Below are 26,371 nucleotides of genomic sequence, written 5' to 3' on the forward strand. Positions count from 1 at the left end.
TTCAGCCATTTCAGCATTGCTGTTTAAACAGAGAGAACATTTTTCATTTTTCTTGGATATTTTTTGTTTAGGTACTATACTAGGTGTTAGAATTTCCTGTAATTGCTTTAGCTGCAGTTAAAAGGAAAGAAAATCTTGTTTAGATCAAGGAAGAAATTATGCCATGAGTTATGAATTGCCAGCTTTTTTCTATAAAAAGTTGTCAGCTAAAAATAGGGAGCGAAGTGCTGAGCTGTGTCTCAAGTCCCAGTGAAGTGAGTTACCCATGTACATTTAAATAGCATGCAAGAGGGTGAGTTGGTAAGGAGGAAAAAGACATCTTTATATTGTGTCCTTTGTTTGTTTACTAGTGGTATTACCAGTGTAAGAAAATGAAGCATGTTGCTTGTAATAAAAACTGGTTTGGTAAATAAGGTGTAAAAATGCTGGAGGAAGAAAATATTGATTTCTATCTGATGAAATCAGAGCCTAAACCAGGTGATATCTTCTAGCAACTTCCCTCTTGTTGGAAGACATCTTGTTAGAAGATGATTTTATGGGAATTACACGCAATCCTAAATTAGTGATTCCTGAAAAATGGGGGGGGTCTAGCCTTCTCCATTTTCTCAAGCTTTTTTTTTGCCTTTTTTTTTTGTCTGGTTTTTTGTTTGTGTGTGTGGTTTTTTTTGTGGTTTTTTTGTTTGTTTGTTTATTAAATATAGTATTAATAGTGAGTTTCCTGTAAATAAAATGGACATAGTTATAAATTTCTAGCTTTCCAGAGAATGGACTGTTGTAAATAGAAAATGAATGGCAAGAAGGGTGAAAAATACTAGTTAGGTAGACCTAATCAATGAAACATTGATTTCTAAATGTGTGAAGTTCCTAACTTAAATGAGATTTTACTTTTTATTATAGGAGTGAATAATTTGGAAGCACAGTACAACAAAATAGCAATTCCCAATGAAGAAAATGTGGTCATATACTACAAAATCCGACAGCAGCTTGCAAAACTGGCTAAAGAGATTGAAGAATATATTCACAAACCAAAGTATTGCTTGCCCTTTCTGCAGCCAGGAAGACTGGTAAAGGTAATTTGATTTTTCTTTTGTTTATATTTCAGATCTCTACCTATCTGTGAAATGTGCAGGGTTCATTCGTGTCTGCCAGTTTACCATCCTGAAAAATAACATGCATTGCACTAAGCAACAGTTTTGACTTCTGTTATGTTTCTCTGTTAAACATTCAACAGCTAATTAGAAGAAATACTGTTTTGTGATTAAATAATAGTTCATAACTGCTGTTGTAAATATGAGAAGTACAAAAAGAGATGCTTTGGTTGGTTGGGATTCTACATGGTTTATGTTATGTTGTATTTTCAGGTGAAGAATGAAGGTGATGACTTTGGATGGGGAGTGGTTGTTAATTTCTCCAAGAAATCAAATGTTAAGGTAAAATATACATTCTCTCCATTAGAAAAATGGGTGCCTTACTGCTTTTTCTGAAAAAAAGATAAAACGCCTATTTTCTTTAAGTTTTCAAAGGAAAAAAAAATTACCCTAAATTTGCAAAAGGGTCGGTCCTTCCTGAAGTGAAATTATAAAGAAAAAAAAACTATCCTAGGTGGAACAAACCCTAAGTTCTGTGTTGATTCTTTAACTTTTGGCATATTTATGGAGAAAATGCTTGTTTGTGTCGGGGATAAGTATTTCAAAAGTGGACTTGGCACTACTAGGGTTTTAAACTATTTGTTTCTGAGACATGCCCAACAGCACTAAGCTAAGCCATTTATGGGAAGGATACTGTGTTATCTACTCTCCAAAATCTATACAAGTTGTGAAGGGTGAGAGTAGGGAGAACAACACTTGGCTCTACATAGAAAGTTATCTTAAACTGGGGAATTGTGTCTTGAGTCCTCAGCTAATGCATGAGACATGGAAATGCTTGTCCTCTGAGACATTGCTGTAGAGTGAGGTTTGGGAAATCAAAATACAAAGAAAGCAAAACAATAGAAATGGCTTCTGGAAAATGTGGAAAAAAATACTGAGGGCAGGGATGCAATAGAAGCCAGTTTTGGTTTTCCTTCCAAAAATCCATTTTTATTGTTGGTCCCCACATAACCTCAGAGATGATGTTTTGGTCTCCCTTTTAGAAATGTTTTGACAGGCTACTCTGCTGGCTAAATTAAAACCTCAGTTTAAAGTGTGTTATTCTGGGGAAGCATTTTTTGCTGTTATTTTGGCAGGAAGGCACTGGCATTAATTACTGTGTCTAAATGAGAAGTTGCCTTTGTTAAGGTCTGGTGTCATCTGTGGCACCTTTTGGTGCTTCTCTAATACATATTCACTAAAAAGGAAATGAGAAAAATGTGTGCATACAGAAATTATTAAAAAGATTTTGTTTTGGTTTTCCATCTTCGTTTTGAAAGTCACATTGCTTTCTTTTTCAAGTTGGAAAACTGCACTGTTACTGCTATTGCTTAAACTTTTGCTTCTAGACTGCTTTTTTCACAGAGCCATATAAGCAGAAAAATAGATTTCCCCCTCATCCCAGCCTTCTATGTAAAATTGCCAGCTTCAGTGTCAATGGAAGTGTTTCTTCTATCTGTGTCATATTTTTTCCACACATATATTTTCCTTCCCTATCTGGCCTGTCTCACTGCTGTAGAAAGCCATTATGTTGAGCGTTAGCTTTGAAATTACAGTCTGTTTTTCAGGAGATGGCTCTGGCTCCAGCAGCACTTTTTTCATTAAGTCATTCTAGCAGCTGAGTTGAATTTTTCCTTCCGAGTTCTGTGGAAAGAGTGACAATAGGAGCTGAAAATTATGGAACAGACTTAAAGCTCTGTAACTTTTAAAATCAGTTTGAAAATACTAGTTCTATGATCAAAGGCAATACAAATGACATAAAGAAGCTGTTACTTAACCGTATTAATGTTTATTAATAATACCAATGGATTTTTGTCTTGGGATGTAGATGTGTTTCCCCATTACTGTTTAAGGTAGCAGTATACTTCATTAGTATTAGAAATTTATCACTATTATGTGATGTCTTTGAACCTTACCAGAGACAATTCTTTGGAGATTTGCTTTTAGAAATTATGCTGAATTCAGTCTGTATTACTATTTTTTCTTTTGTTGTAAATTTTTCTCCAGTGTGTCATAGTTTCTAATGAGGTCCTTTTTTAGTGAGGAATACAGATAATCAAGATTGACATTTAGGGTTACAGTATTCCTGTATTATACTGAGTAGTTAACTTTGTTCTTTGCAATGTGAAAGCAAAAGCATGAGTCATTGTCAGTTAAGTTCATTATTAATTATATTTAGAAGTTTTTCCATCGTATTTTCACAACGCAGTGTTCCACAAAACTATCAATGTGAACAGCAGTTTATCCTGAATAGTGGACAGAAGAATTTATTTCAAGCAGTAGTGCTTGCTGGGTATCATACGCTATAGTAGGTGGCAAAGTAACTGTTTGCTTTGGAATTCATTAAAAACCCGAATATTTTGAGTAAGAAATTTTATTTCTGCTAGATTTTGCCAGCATTATGCTAGTTTTATTGTTGTATTGTTTATAGTCCATGTTGTCATCTGATCCCTGATTCTAGACATCATGTTTTTAGGGTTATGCAATTTGGTCTTCTTATCCTTGTATGTGAAACTAAAATTTATGTACTTATCTGTCCATGTTTATTTATAATCTTTACTACGTAAAGCTCATTTGTAGTGCTGTGTCATGGTCACTGAATTTTCAGTGATTCAGATATCACTAATATGAGAATCTGAATTTGTTGTCTGTGCTGAACGTCTCAATTGGCAGATGTGATCAGCTGTCTTACCATTTGTTTCCAGGCGCATGAGTTGACACAGGAAGTTGGAAGGACTGTTCTCTCTTGTGTCTTTGGAACTAGACAAGCTTGCACATAGTATTTTAAAAGATGATGTCTGCCTTCAGTGTTAGGCCTGTAACTTAGTTCTATCCAAAGACAAAAATACTGGTTTATAGTAGGGAGTGTATTTCAGTGCATATGGAATCAGGCAAATAGCTCACACCAGATTCTTTTAAAGTACTGTATAATAAAGGTTATGGCTTTGTGAACAATAATCTTTAACCACCATATCTGCACATTCGTGTTCTTTAAATGAATGTCAGATGCTGCATGTGGCATTTGGGGTGTATGGAGATGTGGCCTGCAAGATGCAGCTTCCTGTTTGCTGCAGATACAAGCAGTTAGTACTTGAAATATTTTTCTGTGGTCTTCATTGTGGGGAAAAACTTGAGCTTGCAAATGAAGCAGATCTCCCAAAATTTGTTTATTTTTTAAAAAAGGTGAAGTTCAGTCTGGCTAGCATCATGCAAATACTTTGCATTACAGATACAAAAGATGTTGGCTTACTTTGGAAGAGCCATGTGTAGAAGAAAAGGCAGAAGAACCTGAAGTTACAAGTAGACTCTAGGCTGCACTGGTGAGGGAGAATGGGAAAGGACTGATTTTTTCAAGTCTATTTTTCTATGTGAGGAATCTTTCAGTCAATACTCATTCAGTAGTTTTTAGAATATACTGCATCACTGAGCTGATTGTCTGTGAAGAACAGTAACTAATTTCATCCCTTTTAATATTTAATAAAACCAGCTTTTTTCTTCCATTCTTGCTGGTATTTTAAAATAACTGTTACTGACCTGTTTTTTCTGTGCCCTCAACAGCCAAATTCTGGTGAATTGGACCCATTATATGTAGTGGAAGTGCTACTGCACTGCAGCAAGGAGAGTTTGAAAAATTCTGCCACTGAGGCTGCAAAGCCAGCCAGGCCTGATGAGAAAGGAGAGATGCAGGTTTGTTACACATGCTTGTTTTCAATAGTTTTTTATAAATATTTTCAAATATTCTATTTCCAAAGCATTTGCAAACTGTGGTAAAAGAGGGATTGTTGCATTAAGGAAGACAAAGGAGCTGCACATCCAACCCTGCCTTCTTACACAGTTGCTGATTTCACTGAAGAGGAAGTTTCAAGTGTGCACAAAATACTGAAATGATTTTGTTCCTATATAAGAAGTGCTTTAAAACTTAGTTAATATTGTTTTATGTATTTCAAATCAGTAGGTGAAGGACAATAGCAATAATTTAAACAAAGTTGTGAAAATTACCTACTTTTCTTCAGACCCCCTTCAGCTTTATCATACTATTTAATTCAAAAATTAAATTGAAATTTTTAGTGGAAGCACTGGCATGATTTAAAATTTTCAATTTCAAACCCTATTTCAAGACAAGTACAGTTTTTGGATCAGAGACGGTTGTTTAATTTGCCCACATGCTGTACTTTTTCCACAAAGTCCATTTAAAATTTGATATGCAATATTGGTTCTTCATGGTGTTGATACTTATGAGCATGTATTTGCTGTTCTCTAGTAGTGTTCGCTACTGTTATCATTCCTAGTTATGTATGTGTTAAGTATATAAGTAATTTGTCTGGTTTGGATCATAAAACATATTCCAGTAGATAAGAGGCAAGGTAATAGAAAACCTGGTAACTTTTTTTCCCACTTGTAGCCTTTCTCCAGCTCTAACTGAATACAGAATTCTCCCACTTGGGTGTACTTCCTTCTGTATTAATACTTTATTTTAATACCCACATTTTCCTGTTTCCTGATACTCCTCTAACCACTGCTGTGTCCTTGTGTACTCAGTTTTCCTTCTCTAAAGTTTTGTTATGGAACAGTAATAAATGTATTTGTACTGATGTGTCAGTTGCTGCGCTCTCTTTGACAGGTTGTTCCTGTTCTGGTACATCTCCTCTCAGCCATCAGCAGTGTCCGACTTTACATACCAAAAGACCTGAGGCCTATTGACAACAGGCAAAGTGTGTTAAAATCTATACAGGTACGTTCTACTAGGCTGTGTAAGCTCTCTGCTCTGATTAGTGAGGTACTCCTGAAAACAAGACAACTTGTTCTGAAGACATTGTCCTAAAGACTGGCTCACATCTTCAGCCTTATTTTTAAAAGGGATTGGGAGCCACAATGCTTGTCAGTTGTTTCTCTTCATAGAAAGTAATTTTAATCTTCCTTTGAAAACTGCTGAAATGTAACAAACTTACATGACTGCCTTCTGTGTCCTTATAGTTGCACCAACTCATTTGTAGAAGTATAGTTTATTTTACTGTTGCTTATCTTACAAAAAATACATATTTTTTTTTCCTTTTAGGAAGTACAGAAGCGGTTTCCTGATGGAGTACCGTTACTAGACCCTATTGATGACATGGGCATCAAAGATCAAGGACTGAAAAAAGTAATCCAAAAAGTAGAAGCATTTGAGCATAGGATGTATTCACATCCTCTTCACAATGATCCCAACTTGGAAAATGTGTACAAACTCTGTGAAAAAAAAGCACAGGTAAAAATGCAAACCAAACCATTGTATCTATATTTAGCTGAAGAGATGGACAGTATTAGTCTCTTCTTCCTTGCTTTTCTTTTTATTTACAGAGTCCAAATAATCTTTTTTTAAATACAGTAAAATCATTATATCTCCCTAACAGCCTGACTGAGTCAGTGTTATGCCCTTGATTGATACAGATGAGAAGTGCATCTGAAAAGAAAACTCTTCAGGAAATGTCATCAGGGATTAGAAGGCTACAGAGGTGCCACTAGAGCCTTTTTCACTGACTGATATAGCGTGATACAGTGTAGGAAAAGTCTTCACAGATGACTGATCATTTCTAATCAGTTTGTGGAAAGTCAGGTTGAATTGACAGGGCTTACTTGCTTGGGAAGTGTACTGAACAAATCGTGCTGCTGCTGCTGCTGCATCCTGAGCTGACTCCCAGCCTGGAAGCAGTACACTTCCTCAAGTTTATATATAGAGTCATTCCCTGCTGGACTGAAACTGGTTGTGCACAAAAACAGCTGCTGTGTTTCTGTGCTGCTATGGAAAACAGGTTCTCCAGGAGTCACTTCACACAAGTGAGGTAATTCTGGTATCAGCAGCACAAAGTTGCATGTGTTAAGACCTGATGGACCAAGCAGTCTTCTTTGAGGGTGTCTGCATTGTTCACCCCGCTCTCAGGATGCTGACACTGACTGTAATAAACTTGAAGACACTGGAGGAGCTCTAATGCTACAAAATAATGCCTTTGGGTGACATTTTATTGAATAGTTGGATAGCTGAGACATACTACAGGTCTCAGAAGATAAGTACTAATTTCTTGAGCAAATATTTCTTCTGTAGTTTTTTGGTGTAGGCTGGTTGAGTATTTTTCCCCCACTCTGGGTAAGTAGCTTCACTGCCCAAACTTGCCAGAGTTTCCTGTGGTTAAGTGGGGCTGATTTTAATTTTTTTTTTACATTTGTTTTAAACCTTCCTTGTAGTAGCTTTAGATGAGTCCATGTCAACAAATAGATCCGTATACTGTTGTTCTGAGGCCTTTTCGTAAATTAAAAACTATGTATTTAAAACAGTTGCATCTGTTAAGCTGGCAACGTGTGATTTCTCTCCTGACCTCCCAGATTGCCATGGATATTAAGGCAGCAAAGCGAGAACTGAAAAAAGCCAGAACTGTCTTACAAATGGATGAACTGAAATGCCGCAAGCGTGTTTTGAGAAGGCTGGGGTTTGCCACATCGTCAGATGTTATTGAGATGAAAGGACGGGTTGCTTGTGAAATCAGCAGGTAATTAGTTTCTGTGTGATTATTGTCATGAGTATGCACTCGACTGTCCTCACTGAAATAAGTGTGTCATGTTCATGTTTAGCAGTTTTGAGGCCATTAGAAAAAAGATTCTTCAGAGACTGTGTGATCTGTATCACAAAGGGACTATACAGATTGAAGCAGTAAAGGTAGCAACTTACAGACAAAATGCAATAGATTTTAAAACTAAAACATGGACATGAAAATGCCAAAACAGTGGCTATTTTCTGACACAGTTTAGGCAATAGCATGTGTTGTCACTGAATATTGTGTATTACATGAGAGGATGGTCTCAGTTTCAATGGTTCCACTTCCCAGGACTTGTAGTGCAGAGTCACTCACAAACAAGGGTGTTGCAGTGGTTGTCAGTAACTACCATATCACTGACCGGTTGGGAATACAGCTTAACTGCTTCCATAAGGCTGTTGGAACAAAGCTATGGTAGTGGTGCATTTTACTGTAATACATTTAGCAGGTACATACATATTGAAACATACTGTAATGATTCCACAGAAATTCATGGATCAGACTCTTAATACTTCAGACTGTAACTCAGATTTTAGTAGAACTGTGTGTTTTTAAAAGTCAAAGTGAATGCTGTACACCTTGCCTTACAGATACTCTGAAAGATGCTACCTGCACTTGTTTGATTTCTAATAACGTTTTTCCCCTGCAAAATTTGATGGCAAATGGGAAACTGTATCAGAATTATATCAACTTCCTGAATTTTGGGGACTGTTCGCTGATGAGTTACATTTTTCTTTGTAAAAAAATCTACCTTTTTTTAAGCAGAAACAGTATCAATTTTAGTCCTTTTTTGTAAGCTGCCTAACTCTCTTGTTCTTTTCAATCTCTTGACATCCTATCTGGTAAAAACTGATTAAAGCAACTGTTAATGCTAACTTTTATGAAATATCAGGAGGGATTCTTTGTAGTTCATACAAGCTTTTAGTTTCTTTAAAATACTGTTTCACTCTCGTACTAAGCAGCATCCTCTTTAAAAAGCTGGTATGTTAGTATTTGACCTTCCCATAAGAAAAATTAAGGAGCTGTTGTTTCTAACCTGTATGCAGTTACGTCACAAAACAGTACTTAATTTGAAAGTTAATTTTAGTAAGTCTTTTCCCTAATCTTTCTTTTCTCTTTATTTTAGTGCTGATGAACTGCTCCTGACAGAAATGATGTTCAATGGTCTCTTCAATGACTTATCTGCAGAACAGGCAACTGCACTACTAAGCTGTTTTGTATTTCAAGAGAATGTGAGTTACTCTTTAGTTCACAAATTCTAGACATTTCTGTCCACCAACAGTTTCAGTTTTAATTCAGTTCCAGAAATTGGTCATAATGGTACAAGTTACTGTACATTTCTATCCTTTCCTAAGGTGTTTGACATGAACTCCCACTGAACTTACCAAAAAGCATTATAGCTTCAGTGCTAACATGTCATTCCTCATGAGTGACATGCCAGAGGTTGTGCAAAATTGCAGTCCTTGTAATGAATCTACAGCTGTTTCCACCTCAGGCAATGAAGTAATATAGATTAAATATGAACGATAGAATAATATAGAATAATAGATTCTCAACCTGTGTGCTTGTATTTATGTGTGTAAACACACATCTTTATAAAATGTGGAATTATTATTTCAAAAAAGAGGCATAACAATATCTGCCCCTACACTCTGGGGTGAGGGTATCTTTAATTCTGAGATGTGCCCTTGTTATGTTATTTGGACAGTACCCTTGGCCTGTTGGTGGGAATCAAAGTACCACATAGAACTGATATCAAAACAGCTGTTATAGACCATTTATTACTAAAAGCAAAAACATGGCTATTTAACACTAGATGCCATTGTTTCCCCACCTACAAGCTGTATAGAATTTTGACATAATCAGGAAAACACAGTAAAAATAAGCTGCCACATGAAGTATTACTGCAGGTAGCTAGCAAGATGTGTCACTCGGGTTGATTCTAAATGTGGAAAGCACATTAGCAGCAGTTGCTGATAAATTATTTTTGTTAGTAGAGGGATACCAATGTAACCCAGTGTTACTTAGAATTAAATATTGTGGTTCACTAAACAGTAGTACTTGGGTCTAAACAGGTACAACATAAAAATGTTGCTGTAATTGAATAATGTGGTTTTGTTCATAGCATTTGCTTTTTATGTTCTTTAAGAACAGCTTGTAACAGTTAAAAGTAGTAAATTATCAGCATTTTGGCAATTCAGAGCTGTGGGACAGCAAAACAGCGTATTTTGGAAGTGTTCAGAAAACAGCTGCTTTTTGGTGGCATTACTGTACTGGAAGATTTCATTTCAATAAGTATTTTGAGGAAGAAGTACTTGAGGAATTTAGTAAATTTTAGAGTTTGAGAACAGGTTTGAGAAGTCATAGGAATAATTTAGGATGGCACTAGCACACACTGAACTCCTGTTTTTCCATGTGGTACAGAGCAAATGTGTGGGGGAGCATGAGATTATTTCATGTCTTCTTTTTCAGTCCAGTGAAATGCCGAAATTGACAGAGCAGTTGGCAGGACCCCTGCGGCAGATGCAGGTAATCTGCCCCTTACAGACCTGTCTGAGCTCAAGCTTGACCTTAAAATGAGTTAAGTGCATGAGGGAAGAAGCTTAACAAGCACTTAGCAAAGACTTGATTTTGGGTCACCAGAGAATTTGGCTGGCACCGACTGCATGTGGTTTTGCCGTGTGTCATAACGGGTTATCATGTTTGCAGTTAAATCTCTATGCTAATTTATAACACACCCTTAAAATTTTTTATAAGCTTGCTTTCTGCACTATTAAGTTGTTAGTGCAGGCAGACTTAATAATGTAAACAGTGGTTTATTCCTAATACTGGATTCCTGAAAAGGAATCCTCATCCTGTATGCAGTACCTAGTAATAGCAATAGCAAGCTGTTCTGTTGGTTAAACACTTAATCTGTTTAAGCATATTATAAATTTGAAATACTTTCTTTTAAAGGAGTGTGCAAAAAGAATCGCCAAGGTGTCAGCAGAAGCAAAACTGGAAATTGATGAAGAAAATTATTTAAATTCTTTCAGACCCAACCTAATGGATGTTGTGTATACATGGGCAAATGGAGCTAACTTTGCTCACATCTGCAAAATGACTGATGTCTTTGAAGGTAAGTTTATCAGTTCTTCTTTAGGAGGTGTGAGGTGATTCCATAACATGGATTGGTAATTCTGAATAATAGATCATGGAATTTACTAACAGGGATGCATTCAAGTATCTGCTGAAAGCAAGTGGGGAAAAATCTGTTTACTGTATATGTTAGTTTTATAGTTACAGTGCTGATAAAACAGAATCTATAGACTACTTTTTTTAAAGGATATATCTACATTAAAAAAACTTTCAATAAAACTCAGAAATCCTAAGCATCACAACAATAGGTTAACACCTTTGCTAGTTAAAGGGAAAAATACCAAGTTCCAAATGCTTGCCATTAGGAAATACAGCTTTAGCACTTTTACTTGGTTAATTGAAGTATTTCAGTACTTCAGGAGGTACAGTTCCTCCTGCTGTCTTTATGATGACAGATGTGAGAGGTGGTGGTAACCAAGGTTCCATTTTGGGTGGTTCATCACAGCAGTTCAGTGCAGAGTTTGAACAACTGAGATGCAACCTGTCACCTGGGTTACATGGGTTCCTAAAATTGGGATTACTAGAAACTGCTCCTTGAGGAAGGAAGCTTCGTTTTCATTATTTTAAAAGTAGGGTGACATAATGCCCAGATACTTTGTAAAATGACAAACCATTTACCTCACCTCAGGGTCAAACCAGAAGTAAAACCTAATCTCACCTTTTAGCAGTTCTGTTGAAGTTGTGAAGAGCAGTAGGATGGGTGTACCAGCCTTGGAAGTCTGTGTGCAATGACCGACAGTTGAAAATTGAGGTTGTTACTGTCACCATGGTCTTGTCTCTCTCATACACAGAGAAAGGAATTCTGTGCTTCTGTAATCCAGTGCTAGATTCTGATAGACCCAGGAACTTTTGACAGGTTGCCTGCGAGCAGTAGGAATCCTGGCAGACTTTGAGGGCTGGTCAGTCAGCTTTACCCCAGTCAGCAGTGCTAATAGCTCCCTCAAAGTGAGATCCTATCGGCCTGTGTTAACACGTTCAGTTCTTCTGGCAGGGGTTGGCATGATTCTTCCCTGAAGTGTCTGGTTCTCTGTGCATTGTCCAAAAGGAAGGAAAGTACTCAAGGAAAGCAGTCAGTTACACTTACCTTAAATGCAGTGTGGCGTTGCTAAATATCAGAGGAGTTTGCCCTGGATGGCCAAGTTGTTTAGCTAATGAAAATTAGTTGTCATTAAGCTGAAAGGTGTGTGTTGGTAAGAAATACAGAGAAGCTTTTTGAAGGTGTAGGGAAGAATGGTAAACTGGGCTAACTATCTTATTAATCACTGCATATCATTTGTTTTGCAGAAGTAAATATAGCCAATAGTGATTTATTCAAAAAATGCTGTTTTTTTCATGGATGAAAAAATTGTTTCTGCAGCAGCCCCAGCTGTACTGCCTGTAAAGGAGTATTCCCTGGAATGGTTGTTAGGGTTGGCCTTGCAAATGGAGTTGAGCAGGACCTTTGGGAGCTGAGCCAGGGCTGCCCCAGCGCCCTACTCAGGGAAGTGGTTTGCAGTTCACTTCCTTTGGCTTCCTGCTTTGTGTCCCACAGAAACAAATAGATGTTCAGGTTTTTTCACCTGATGTTCTTGCAGTAGGCTTTACAGACTGCTGCCGTCACACAAACTGTTCTTACTGTAGAAACTTTACATGCCTACTGCTACCATATTGATGATTTTTAGAAGAGAATTGTTATTTTATCTAATTTCTCATTTCCTCAACAGCTTTATAGGTTTTTTTCACATGCACTTTTTTTCTCCAGGTACTGTGCCTTGTCCAGAGCTAGTATTTCACTGAATCATAGAAAGGTCATTTAGTGCAACATCCCTGCAGTGATCTGACCTGGAATGTTTCCAGGGATGGGGCTTCTACCATCCTTCTCAGGGCAACCTGCTCCAATGTTTCACCACTCACTGTAAAAAAATTCTTTCCTCTTTCAGTTTGAAACCATTACCCCTTGTCTTTTCATAACAGGCCATGCTAAAAAGTTTTTCCCATCTCTCTGTAAGGTATTCATGGAGCCTTCTCTTCCAGGCTGAATGACCCCAACTCAGCCTTTCCTCACAGGGGAGGTGCTCCAGCTCTCTGATCATTTCTGTGGCCCCCATGGATACACTGCAACAGGTCCCTGTTTTTCCTGTACTGTTTCCCGTTTTTCCAGAGGTGCATGCAGTACTCCAGGTGGACTCTCAGCAGAGTACCATGGAAGGGCAGAAGCACCTCCCTTAACCTGCTGGCCACACTCCTTTTGATGCAGCCCAGGATATAGTTGGCTTTCAGGGCTCATGACAGGCCACATCCACTTTTTATCCACCAGTATCCCCAGGTCTTTTTCCTCAGAGCTGCTCTTGATCCCTTCATCCCATGTATTTACTCTATGACAATTATTTTGTATACAGTAATTTGGACTGTAGGTATGAGATGACCACACAGCATGTTTGCATGCTGCTAGAGCAAGGGCATTAAGGTCATTTTGTGAAACTTGTGACAGTAAGTTTGGCTGAGCTGAGAAGTCAGTGTGTAACAAGTGTGCATTACTGTGAGCATGCCAGTGAGTGTGAGTGGTCCACTGAATCATGAGTGGCAGAGTAGTAAGGTAGACCATGTCCTGCCTCACTGGCTATGCCCATTAAAAAATAATGGCTATAAAAACAGTGTGTTGTTCTTGAAGCAGCAAACTTATGAATCCCCCAAATCTGCACAGTTCTTGAGGGAAGTCTTAGCAAGTACTTGAAGGAAAAAAATCTCATAGGAACTACTAAAAAGGCTAGAAAGTCCCCATAGTAGGTATTAGTGAGAGGCTGTGAAAATAGTAGAAGAAAACAAGGACAGGACAGGCCTTTGGAGATAGCTTCAAGGAAATGCCTGATGTAGAAATTTACTGTTAACCAGAAATCAAGCTTAAACCAGAATATGTTGAATATGGCTGTTCTTTCCATTGGCTTCTAGATAAATTCAACAAGGTTGGAGCAGAAACCATTGCTTTGGTCAAAAGTGGGCTCAAGCAACTGACTTACTGAGTGCCATGGTATGGCAGGTGATACAAAGTTTTCCCTCTCACTTTTTGCACAGGTAGCATAATCCGTTGCATGAGAAGGCTAGAAGAATTGCTTCGGCAGATGTGCCAGGCTGCAAAAGCCATTGGAAACACAGAGTTGGAAAACAAGTTTGCAGAGGGTATGTATTTCACTTCCACAGTGCAAGAAGTAATTCTAGTGAGCCTATGGAAGCTGTGGGGAGGGCAGGGGGGGGCAGGCTAGAGCAGGCTCTGGGGGAATTATTTGGGAACATAAGTTTTCTGGTATTGACTGCATGTACAATAAGACAGCATCATTGCTGCCTTTCCAGAAGCATCAGTTACGAAGTTTGACTTAAGGAGGTAGTGTTTCAATGCATACTGACAGTTAAACCAAGTTTGTGATGGAAAATGGATGTAAAGTGACTTAATGTAAATCTTGGAACACTTTCTTGGGTGCCAGTAACTAAACTTGAAAATAGTAATTGTGTCTGCTATGACTGCTAGATACTAATTCAGTTTTCCTTTTTAATAGGGATTACAAAAATCAAGAGAGATATTGTGTTTGCTGCAAGCCTTTACCTGTAACAGAAGGTACCTTCTAAAAACAGTACTATGGAACAAGTTAATCAGCTTCACATGCTACTTCCACGTCAAGTAATTATGTCCTTTAATGGTGTGTATTTAAACCACAGTTGTTTCAACAAGGCATGTACAAACAGCAGTGTATGTAATATAACTGTTACCATGTTTTCAATAAAAATTTACAATTTGAATAACTTTTTTTGTTTTAAGCAAGAGCTTGAACCAACAAAAATTAAACATTTAGCTATACAATAACTGTGGTAGCTGTTACTATATACAGGTAAAGTGAGCATACAAGAGCAGCAGCAGTCTCTTAAAGGCATTTACTTATATTACATAGTTAGACTTGTGAAATTGTTTCTCTTCTAGAGAGCAAGACAGGTGAGGTGGGTCATTCTTCATGGTTGATGATTGCTGCCAAAGTGGTTTCCATTTGTTGGAGTCTCATGCAGGGTTGTATGGGAATCTTCTTTCGGTTGAAATGTGCATCCTCTCACTTTGAAGAAGTCAGACACGTACACAACCTAAGTGAACAAATTACTGTTAAGCTCCTGCACTTGTAAAGCCTTTGAAACAATGGGTAAGTGCTTTTGCAGAAGGTACATTCCACTATCAAAACTAATAAGCATAAACAGATTAAAACACTAGAAAATGGCTAGGAAGTCTTGGATAAAGTGTTCATTCAGTAGTAACTGTTATTCTCAAGTGCCACTCTCACTTGCATTTATTTAAAGCTGGTTAAAACCAAGCTTGCATTCCTCTCCTTGGCAGGGTTCACAGCAGCTCTTCCCCAATACCTGCATCTTAACACAGCTCCAGCAGCTGCAAGGCCAACTCTCTACCTACCTTATTCTTTCCTGCATTCCTTTGAACATACCTGCTAACTATGGAGACAGGTGCCTTGACCCACTTCTGCAGCTTGCTCTCCTCCTGCTGCCCACTTCACCTGGTGATACTAATAGACATGCTGGGTGCAGTGCCACATGAACTACCCCAAATTAGAAGCTGCCTTCTCATGATACCTTCCCTTCCTGCATCACCTCTTTCCCTCCCATTGCAAACCTGAGAGCTGCAGAACACAGCTTATGAGGAGAAACCACCTCCACACTGCGGGCTGGCTGATGACCCAGCAAGCTGCTCCAGCTGCTGTCGCTTGAGTTTCAGCTTCCACCCAGTGTTGAGCTCACTCAGATCAAGGTAGTGGCTCCATTTGCAGTTGCTGCCCCAGCACGTTCTTCATCAGCTTTCTTCCTCTGGAGTTGAACTCCCAATTCTTTCAAATACAGGGTTTTTTTGGCAGGTTTTATTTTTAAAAACACTTTTCAAGTCTGTTCACTGCCACCTGCTACTCAATCTTGTATTACCAAGCATCTCTAAGATACACTCTGAATCATCCAACATCCTTCACTAAACTTGTTCTCCTAATAAAAAAAAAAGTGCCCTCAACTCTTCTACCCCTGATGTTTCTCATTCCCTGAACTTTTCTAAGAAAAGGAGACTGTACCAAAAAAAAAATAGGTAGGATTATGTTTTAGTCAGCATGCAGCCATTTAACCACAGCTAATGCAGTATGTAGGCTTTCCCAGAGCTGCTCCAAGTTTTGTTTTGTGATTGATTGCAACAAGTAAACAAAGCTTTGTCTTGAAATGAACCACACCCTTCTGACTAGCAGCTGAGAAAGTCTATCATGGAGGTAGTTATTCCAGATTAGCCTCAGGTCTTGGTAACTGACTTCTTCAGTTTGACCTCAGTTAGCTCTTATCTCCAAGCCAGAAGTCTCTGATCTGTCCCTTCCCCATGGGTGACTCAACCATGGTGCTCTGGTGACAGCCAGCACAACTGCTGCCACCAAGTCAGCCAGGCCTGCAGCTCCAAGTTTACCTGATTGTTCCTTGGGATAGCTTTTCACTCATCAGTACAGCTAAGCTTCACATGCTGGTTGTTGTCAACACCCTTTTACCACTCAAAATGCACACAAGAAACGTTTAAGGGTTTTAGTTTCCCATCAGACTGAAAAAACAGGCTGTTTATAAGCTGGCAGAGGGGGCATTTGCACACTGGCCTTATCACAAAAGGCCCTTCCCCACCTCCCCCCCCCCCCTCCCCATTTACCTCATACAGAGTTTCTCCTCTACTATTGTACTTGAGATTTAGAATTCGGTGAGAAGCAAAAAGGTACAGCTATACAGAGGCCCACATTTTATAGTAGACGATTTCCATCTGAGTTATTTGAAAAGCTCTTGGGCAGGAACCATTTCATGTTGTCTTAACAGCTAAAACAGCCACTTGCCACTGGCCCAGAGTGTATCCCTCACTCCCAAAAGTACTGCTACACACAGTTCAACGAGTTTCTTTCCCCTCTCCAGCAATTTTTCAAAGGATTACTGAGACAGGTCTGCTTTCCTCTAAGCAGACCCTGCAATTCTAAGGTGGTATTAAAGCAGCATTTCACACACACACACACACACACACACGTGCCCCCCTCAGGAAGTACTTACAATGAGCACAGCCACCACTGCTCCCTGAATGAGTCCTGTTAAAACATCACTCCAGTGATGCTTGTAATCAGAAACACGTGAGAGACCCACATAGATGGATGCAGAAATGAGACCAAATTGTATAGTAGGACGTACAAGTCTTGCCCAGTCCCCTTTCATTCTGGCCTGAAGGTAAAGCTAAAAGGAAAAGAAAAATCATTATAAAATGCAGTCAATACAGAAGCTGTTAATCATACCAGTTTTGGGTCTGCTCAAAGAGTTGAAATTCATGTTCAGAGACAGGATAATACGCACAAATGTTCCCAGGGCTATACTCTCACAAGTACAGAATGGCAGATTTTGATAGTCATTGCTGGTCTTTATGCTTTACATAACTACGTAACTTTAAATTTACGTAACTACATAACACTATCATATAGATGCTCTATTTTTACCAATGTGACAAATTACAGGATAAAGGTGCTGGTAGTACCAGAGCTACTTAGGGCTTAGAGAATCCAGTGAAGGTCAAACCAGTTATTTAACTCTTCCATTAACTACAAGTCTTATTAATAACAAATAAAACAAAACAAAACCACAACCAACCAAAAAACTGTCAAACATCCGAATTTACAGTCCTCCGAATCTAGGGAGCCCCATCTTGCCCGGAGCAGGAAGACTATTAGCATCCTTAGTAAAGGTTACACATACTATACATGGAGCTGGCAAGTTTTTAGCTTTTATCAACTTTCAGCATAATATTCCAGCTGTATTTAAGCACCAGAACTAACTTGATACAATGACTGATAACATCTAGGCTCACATTCCTCAGTTGTCATTGGTGTCTTGCCAAGTAACCACATTACTTCTCTGGTAAGCAAGTGGGTATGTGCAGTTCCTGTGCTTTTTCTCTCCACTGTTTATGCTGTGTAGATCTGTGCTTTTGATGTGTTACTGCAAACTCACAGCATTTACTACTTTCCCATCTAATATAGAACACTACTTCTGTCTCTTCTGGTCTGTCTAGGACAGAGACCTCTTATTTCAGACCTCAATCATGTAAACATGATTGCTTTTATTCTGGAACTTGATCCTGTCACCAAGAAAAGGCACCAAAGGTACCATATTTATGGAGAGAAGAACAATGCAGTTGGAAGTTCTATGTAACATTTAAAGTAGATCTCTTCAGAACCATCTAGGAACTTCAGGTCAAGTACAAAACTTGAACTGAGTCTTTCAGAACCCTAGAAGCTGACTAAAACACAGGCTTCAGGCACCAAGACAGAACACTGAACTTCTGGTAAATCCCTCCACTGCCACCTTCAAAAGCCATGGCTGCTTTTTATAAGCCTTACATTTACAAAGTCAACACAGGCATAGAGCATGCACTGTGGATGCAAAGGTGCTACTTTCCAAAGTTAAACATTTGGGGAATGTTTGGTTGGTTTCTGAGTAACTTACATCATAATTCTGGCATGCTGACTTTTTCAGCTATAAATGGAGCATCACAAAGATCAACCCTGTCCATAACTGGTTTTCCTTAATAGCAAGATCAGGGTGAAATATGAAGAAGCTACAGCTAAGTTTGAACTGGAAAACATTTTTTTTTACCCTTTAAGTGGAGGACACTGCATATTTCTGGGGACCTTAACTTTCAGTACTAGGGAAAATACTGTTTAGTCACTTCAAGAATTACCTGTTACACGCTTCTTTTAACAAAAGGTGTTTTGATGGTCTTGTGTTAATACTACTTATGGATTTACCAACAGTAGATAGAACACTGCCCGAGTGCCAGACAGAGCAGAGATGGGTCCAAGGAGCACATGCTAGTAAGCTAAAAAGAGCTGGCTGATGACTCAATACTGGGTGTTCTTCCTCTTCCTTATTCCCACTGAATTCTGCTTTAGGCAGCTAAAAATACCTTACGGTAATATTTTTTTTTCCATATAAGCATTTCTGGTAGTTGGCAAAGATGTATAGTTGTATTAGAAAGAAAAAGGGTTATGCAACTGCAGGTAGGTGGGAAACCAGGTTTGCTTCTGCACAGAGGGAAATGAGGCAAGCCACACAAAAAGCACACCTGGAAAGATGCCAGACTGCAACACCAAATCACCCTTGAATCTCCCTCACACAGCATGTATTCAATTTTATTTTTTTTTCTGCTTGACAGACCATCAAACAAGAAACTTGTTTTTAACATGTACTTGAAGACTTGATTTCCATACTAATGAGAGAGTAATGTCCCGTCACAGAGAAGACCTGGAGCTGCTTTATCACCGGTGGAACACATGAATCAGTTCTAGGTGCTTCTTCACACCATCAGCTCCAGTAGCTGTACAACAAATGCCCAAAGCTGTCCTAGCACCTTTTACCAGCAGATGATTTATATTATTCTAAAAACTAGGTGTGAGGTGGAAAAATTGCACCACAAATAAGTGTGTCAGTGATCACTGCTGTCTTTAATTTCAGAAGTAGCACCTGTTCTGGTTACAATTTGTTTTCTGGGTTTTGTTTTGTTTCTTCAGCTTACTAACCAGCTGCTGCAATGACAAATTCCATGCTATTTTTAAGCAGGTAACTTCCAACTGACACTGCTTTTAATAGGCTCAGGCACTCATGGTCCCCCACAAAGGTACCTCCTGTTACCATGACTCACTCTTAAGACAGACAACAGCAACATGTCTGGGCTGAAACAGGCCAGCAGGACTGCACAGGAAAATTAAGGAGCCAAAGAGAGGAAGCAGCTTTTGCCTTGCAATTCCATTAAATATAAACCAGAAGTATGCCCAAGAGTCCTTTATATAGTATTAGTCCTTATATAACATTCTGTGCACAACATGGAGATGTCCTGGTGTTACACTGCATGAACACTTACTACTGTTTTGACCCTGCTGACTAAGAGGGCAATGACTTAAGCTGTTCACGGAACCCTCCCAGTATGCACAGGGTGCCTCAGGTCCTTTTGCTCCTCTTTGAAGTCTTTTAGAGCACAGGCTTAAAGAAGGTAAACAGAAGCAAATCCCTGCCTGTCTCCTCACTCTCACTCACTCCCCACTCAAACATCTTTGCTAGAAAGTAATAAGCTTTCCAAGTCTAACCTGTAATCAACAGAAGCATTGGGAACTTCAGGAAACATCATCTGGTTAATACTACCAGTGTAACACCCCTCACCAACCTTTCACCTGTTGCTCAGAAATAGGTTTGTGAGCCTACAAACACAGTAGGAGCATCATGCTCCTACCACTGACAGCTATTTGACCATGCTAGCTACCCTGCTATCCTTTTCTGAGCATCTGGTCATTCAGTGGGGTCATTCAGCCATGATCTTACTTCTTTTCACTCCTCCATCCTGCTCTCTCATGTTTGTTGTTCATTCTTTTTAAAGTGTACAGATTTCACAGAAACTTTCTTGTAATGGGATTAAATAATCTCCAGCTTTTTTCCCAACTAACTAATGCTTACTCTATAATGAAAGTATGTTCTCTATACCACACACATCCTGAACACAAGTTTCTTCTTAATCTATGGTCTAGTACTTCATTTCTAAAAATACATACAGGAATGAAGAGAAACTCACAGCCACTTTGTGGCTTCTTGCAAGAAGCCACAGACATGAATGGAAGGGTCTCTGCAACTGGAGAATTATTTGTTACTCTTAACATTTCTAGCATAGCTTTCAAGTATTTACTCTTCCACCAAGTAGTACTAATATACATATACACATGCCTGCCTACCTAGTTTTCAAGTACAGTGGCTTTTATTTCCTAGATGGACTTCTGGAGGTGTAGCCATGCAGCTTCAGAAGAAAACTTTCCCAGAAGCTAACATCTCACATCCCCACCTACTCACTCCACTAAGGTCATATTTCAGATATTTAGTTTAGATATTTAAGACTCCTCAGTCATTTTCATTAAATACCTTCTCAGCTTTTTCCAAAATCCTATTACACAAAAATTCTGTACCACAAAATGTTTTGCCTGTTAACATGTGGGAAATCCTCCTTCACTTTCAGTCCTCCTTCAAGAATGCAAATCAAAATGAAAGAAGTTTTGGGGGTTTTCCCCCACTTCTACCAACTGTTTTGTTCTGTCACTTTTCAAAAATGGATTTTCTTCAATAGGACTTTGTGTTTCCCGACAGCAGAAGGCCCTAGCAATCATGACTTCTTACAGGTGTCCTGTCTGGGACACAGGGAAATGAGAACTTCTCCATTAGTCCAGGTACAGGGATTAAGAGTCTGGGGAAAAAACCAAGGTGCAGAAAGTTGGTTTTGTTATAAGAGACCACTTTGAGAGACCACTGGGGCAGATTAAAGTTTTGGGAGACAGCAAGTAAATGACATTTACTTTACTTAGCTTGGCATTTACTAATAGTCATGCCTAACTTTGGTTTCATTATCATCCGCCTGAGAATGAAGAAAAAGCCCTGTGGCATTATGTGATTGCTCGTAACAGACACAAGATCCCACTGCAGTTATAATTAGTATTTGGATCCATTACTGACTCCAGTTAGAAAAGCTTTTACTTCGAAGCAAGTCTGCTGAGCCAGAAAGTCCCAAGAGCCACAAACAGTCAGCAGTTCTGTGGAAACCCATCATAAGGATTCTTCCCAAACCAAGCAGCTCTTAAACAGCAATAAGTAAGCCACCTCAGCTGTGTGTACACATGTATGTGGTCGGCTTTGGGATTTCTGGGGTGGAGAGAGGAGATACGGAGGCACTCTGTTTTGGTGGTTTTGTTACTAAGGCAGGGGTGGAAGGAAGAAGGAAAAGCACAGGAGGCACTACTGTTTGAAAGTCTTTAGAAAAAATAACTTCAGAGTAACCAATATGGTAAAATACAGGACAACATTCTTCAGGAGACCTGAGGTTAGGAATAAAGGCTGAGAATCCAGGCATCTTTGTGGGATAGGAAAATTCCACTTCTGTGGATATCCCAATGACATCCTTTACAGGACAATGCCACTGCTCCTAGGACTGTGACATCTTCCACTAGGAAGTCCAGCAGATGCACAGAGCACCAAAGTAACTATCCAACCTCCAGCTCCCCTCAGTTAAATAAGCATCGTTGACCTCTGTGACGAGAGGGGGCTCCAGTAACCATGGTGCTGCACACTTCAACAAGACACAATTTGCACCATGGTATCTTTGATGCAAGCAGTTTATTCAAACAAGATGCTCCAAGAGAACAAAAGAGCTAAACCATTCACCCTGGACTCTTGCATAACATTGTAAAGCAACAAGAAAAGAAACATTCAGACAGACAGGTATCTGCAGACATCTGCCACGTCCCTGTTCCTGCCCGGCTTGACAGTCCAGCTCCACACACCAAGACATTTATGCCCTGCTCAGACTAAGCAACAGTGCAGAAAAAAAGCCCCTCCTGAAATCTTCCAAGCTTTCTACTTCTGCGAAAGCTTTAAAAAGCAGTTCTTCCCTCTCTGCATGTTACAGGGAAGTTTAGAGATTCCTTTGTATAAAAGGAATAAGTTTGTATAACAAACAATAGTTTGTGTAAGTTATTACTCAACTAGCTTTCTATAAAAGCTATTAAATTGTATTTCAGCTAGAATAAACTGGAATTCAAGGAAGTCTAAGAAATCCAGTTTAAAAATTGCAGTTCTGAGCAGAAAACAATGGCCAAGAGCCACAAGATGTGCTGAGAAATAACCCGTCACACACAATATTGTCTTAATGCAAATATTACATGCAAGTGCAGCTGCCTGTTTTATACCTTTAAGAACTGTATCTATGAATAAACAGAGCTCCAGGCATGAACCAACAAGACACTGCCTGCAAGACAGAAATCAGTGAGCAGTTTGTTTCATGTTAACAGGGATAATGCCTATCCTGTGTAATTTTAAACACAATAGCCTCACATCCAAGCAGAAAACTGTATTATAAAAGGACTGCAGAGATGTAGCAGAATTCATGAGTCACTCATGAGCTGGGGTTCTTAAGGAAGAACTTGAATTTTTAAGGTTATTTTGCCTCTTCAATGAGGCCTCCTCCTTAACAAACACGTTTATGACCCTTGGTTTATGCGCAGTATAATCTGTGCTTTAGTTCTATTTTCTTTCTGAAACAAAGGAAAAAGAAGCAACATGTCAGAATTAGCTTTCCCCTTCCAGTGAAGGAAAAGGATACAGGCCTGCACGTTAAGGTGGAGGTACTTCCAGGCTGCTGTTCCAAAGATGGTCTACTCCTTCTGCTGTAACCATGTATTCCTGCTGACAGCACTGTGCCAGCTCTGATGTTTAATACCCCTACAGTAAACTGGTACAGGCAACTGATCCACTGGACAGCTGTATTAAGGGGGGGGGGGGAAACCTACTGTGCTGGGAGAAAATGCAGAATATATACTAGGTCTGAGCTCTTTGTGCTGTTGTCAGAAGGCAACTGATGTGCAAGAGCAGCCTCTTATGCAATGGGAAAAAAATCCTTCTGTTACTAGTAGCAGCCCAATTCCCAATTCAGTATCAAAAGGACAATCAAGCTAATTTCTACAGACATTTCCCACTGTACAAATAAAGGGGTTTTTTGTTTGTTTTTAATCCTCCAGCCCCAACTTGTCTGTACCTTGCAGAAATAGTTGTTTATTGACATAATTTTACTAGGATAAACAATAACATTTTATTCCACTGCAAATACTAATGCTTGGCTCATTTCTGATGAGAAAATACAAATGTGTTCCTTCTGCTTGCTGCAAGTATTTTCATGTTTGTCTACCACGTTATAGAAACATTTTCAGCTCAGTCCTATGGGAGTTAATTCACAATAAACTCCTCACTTCTGAAAGCAGAAACTCCCAAGGAAACTATGGAGAGGTTGTTTTGCTTTGTTTGCTTACTATTAAGAAGTCTAAATAGCAACATTAGGAATGCATACAAGTAGAAGCCGGAGACTCACAGTGTGACCAGTTACCCTTATTTTTTCACCTCTGCTTCAAGTGAGATGCTTGGTACTACCCACAGGTACAGCCAAACAAAACATTTTTCAGTAACAAATGTCTTTGTTAGTGTTTGAAGACAAGTTAGTCCTCAGCTTTCATGTGGGCAGGAACACATTGACTGTTCTGCAGCTTTAGTCACAAGCATCTGGGAAAGTAAAGGAATACTGCCACGCAAACAGATACACCTAAAATACTGTGTTAAAATCTCCCAGGCTCTTACTTCATACTGTTTCACTCAACATCCAATCCCAACACAAAAATTAAAGTAAGAGATTTCAAGAGCAAAGCTCGATTGGCGTATTTAGGAGCACAAGTACAAAAAGCACCCTAAACCCTGCTTTGGTGTTTAGCCTATGATCTCCCTGAAAGAGAAGGCTGTGAGCCCAGGTTACTGAAATACCAGTCACCCTCCTGTTCCCAGCTGCAATTCCCCTTGTCCTTGGACACACAATGTTCTTTCCCAATGAAGTGTGGGAGAGCTTCAGATCCACTCAAGTTACATTCCACAAAGATTCATCACCCCCTTTCGTCCCACATCTAAGCAACACAAACACGTTGCCATCCCTGGAATAGCGAGGCAGCTTGGCTGGGTTTCTAAAGCCCTGTTCTTCATCCTGGGTTCAGTGTAGGCAGGGAAGGGCCCAGGCCAGCTACAGCCAAGACTGACTCCATTACAGCAACCTGATCCTCAGGGCCTCACTTACTTCTGCCAACTGCAACAGCTGCTGTTCTTGCTACTAAAGGCAGCATGCATTTAGCATTTTAATTTACAATAGATGAGACATAAGTGTTTTTTTTTTAAATATGTAAGTTGAAGCAAAAACATGATTAACTGCAGCATCTTCCTCTCTAGGGAAAGGGTGCTAGTTTGGTTGTGTGGACATTGCTACAAGAGGTGTTCAGCTACAGTGACCCTCCCATTCTCTAAGTTGATATAAAATAGTTTCGTTGATAGAGAAGAGATTGTGCCCGCTGTTTAACTATGTAAAGAAAGGAGCAGAAGGGGGAGAAGATGTCAGACAATTTGGGACCCAGCATCTGTTACTAGGTCACTGAGTTTCCACACACTGTTGCAGCTCAAACTCCCTCATTTCTACTTGAAGCTTTGTTGACAAAAGCATCCCAGAGGTAACAGCTCTGACTGGACTGCGACTGACCCACCTGCTCTGCCAAATCCATCTCAAAATACATTCTCCACCACAGCTTTCTGGCTTGACAGTCTGCAAGCAGATTATTTTTTTTTCTGTGCTTTCACTTTTTCCAAGGAATTAGAAACTGGAAGAAAACATTAGTCTAATCTAGAAGTAGGCTGAAAACCTAGGCCTTAAACCCATCTAGCTAGACACAAGGGCTGTTTACAGATACACAGCAACATAACATCCAGTTAAACATGAAGCAGTGGTCTCTATGCTGTAAGAAAAAGTGATATACACTACTGCTTATTTAAATAGGCAGATCATGTACGCTATTTAACATTCCCTTAAGCTATTAAAAACCCACACATTTCTGTCATACTATCACTCCTTTAGAACTTGTAAGCTAAGTGTTTTATGAAACAGAATTAATGCATTATTTTCCTTACTGTGCAGGTGAACAAACCTCCTCCTTTCTCAATGGCAGGTGCCACAGTGATGTGCAGTAGGCACTGCCCTTGCTTCTGGTTTAATGCCAGATAATCACACACAGTAAGCTACAACAAGGACAGTTCAAGTAGAGATTTTGTACATGAGCACACTGACAATTCAAACATGGTGTCAAAATGTAGATACATTATAGTCTGCCACAAAAGCTTTTAAGCAGGGACTAGCTTAATAAAGTGGCTATCAGTTTTTTAAGTATACTAGTTGATAGGATATCATAGACCCATTCCTTTTGTTTAAATAACCTAAAAAGCTTGACTGCTACATGCACAGAGGTGAACACTGCTCCTGCAAGGAAACTAAGAAAGACAATATTAAGTAACCATCAGTGCAGGGGAACAAAATTTGTGTCCTCCCAGTAAGACTTGAGCCAAAATTACATACCAAGTAAGTATTTCTGTTCCTGAACTTCAGTTTGGCTCTCCAGTGCTCTTCCACAAACCAAAAGACAAACTATGGTCAAATGCTTCAAATTCGTAGATATGTACTTGGTTAAACTATTCATTTTGAACAGTTAACGTGGCATTATATTCCTTCAAGTTTCTTTAGCTCTTTTTTAATTCAAGTTCTGTATTTTCAAATTGGAATTTTAAGCCTTTCAGCTTCTATCCTTCTTTCTGAACTGTATCACACATTTTCTTCTATGTGCTCCTGAAGCACGAAAATGAGAGGACATGGAGTCAAATTTCCTGCTTCATGATAATGAGAAGACAATTAAGTCGCAACATCCTAAGAGATGAACTTTTAAGAAACAGCCACACAGTAGAACCTTCAGCTTACAGTTTTTGTCAACAACTTTCTTCACACTGAATATAAAGTCTGAGCTTTCATATGTTTCCAGGTCCTGCTTTCACCATGAGGTGGGACATGCAGCACAGGATTATGTTCAAAAT

The 26,371-nt window shown here is 39.1% G+C and overlaps 2 protein-coding genes across 4 annotated transcripts in view; one reads left to right on the forward strand and one right to left on the reverse strand.

Moving 5' to 3' along the window:
* MTREX (Mtr4 exosome RNA helicase) overlaps positions 1-14,605 on the forward strand; it is a 41,714-nt gene extending 27,109 nt beyond the window's left edge. The window contains exons 17-27 of the mRNA XM_051642295.1: positions 898-1,070; positions 1,362-1,430; positions 4,686-4,814; positions 5,749-5,859; positions 6,184-6,372; positions 7,485-7,648; positions 8,820-8,925; positions 10,166-10,222; positions 10,649-10,811; positions 13,883-13,987; positions 14,362-14,605. Of these exons, the coding sequence (XP_051498255.1) occupies positions 898-1,070; positions 1,362-1,430; positions 4,686-4,814; positions 5,749-5,859; positions 6,184-6,372; positions 7,485-7,648; positions 8,820-8,925; positions 10,166-10,222; positions 10,649-10,811; positions 13,883-13,987; positions 14,362-14,414 (1,319 nt within the window). The 3' untranslated portion in view covers positions 14,415-14,605. The remainder of the gene's footprint in view (positions 1-897; positions 1,071-1,361; positions 1,431-4,685; positions 4,815-5,748; positions 5,860-6,183; positions 6,373-7,484; positions 7,649-8,819; positions 8,926-10,165; positions 10,223-10,648; positions 10,812-13,882; positions 13,988-14,361) is intronic.
* The window catches only part of PLPP1 (phospholipid phosphatase 1), a 60,525-nt gene continuing 48,633 nt past the window's right edge, over positions 14,480-26,371 (reverse strand). For all 3 annotated transcript variants that reach the window (XM_051642298.1, XM_051642297.1, XM_051642296.1), the window contains 2 exons: positions 16,910-17,086; positions 14,480-14,935 (listed from right to left, as the gene is read on the reverse strand). In XM_051642298.1, the coding sequence (XP_051498258.1) occupies positions 14,810-14,935; positions 16,910-17,086 (303 nt within the window). In that variant the 3' untranslated portion in view covers positions 14,480-14,809. The remainder of the gene's footprint in view (positions 14,936-16,909; positions 17,087-26,371) is intronic.

The sequence above is a fragment of the Apus apus genome, chromosome Z (genome assembly GCF_020740795.1).
Source record: "Apus apus isolate bApuApu2 chromosome Z, bApuApu2.pri.cur, whole genome shotgun sequence".
In the NCBI taxonomy this organism is placed as follows: domain Eukaryota; kingdom Metazoa; phylum Chordata; class Aves; order Apodiformes; family Apodidae; genus Apus; species Apus apus.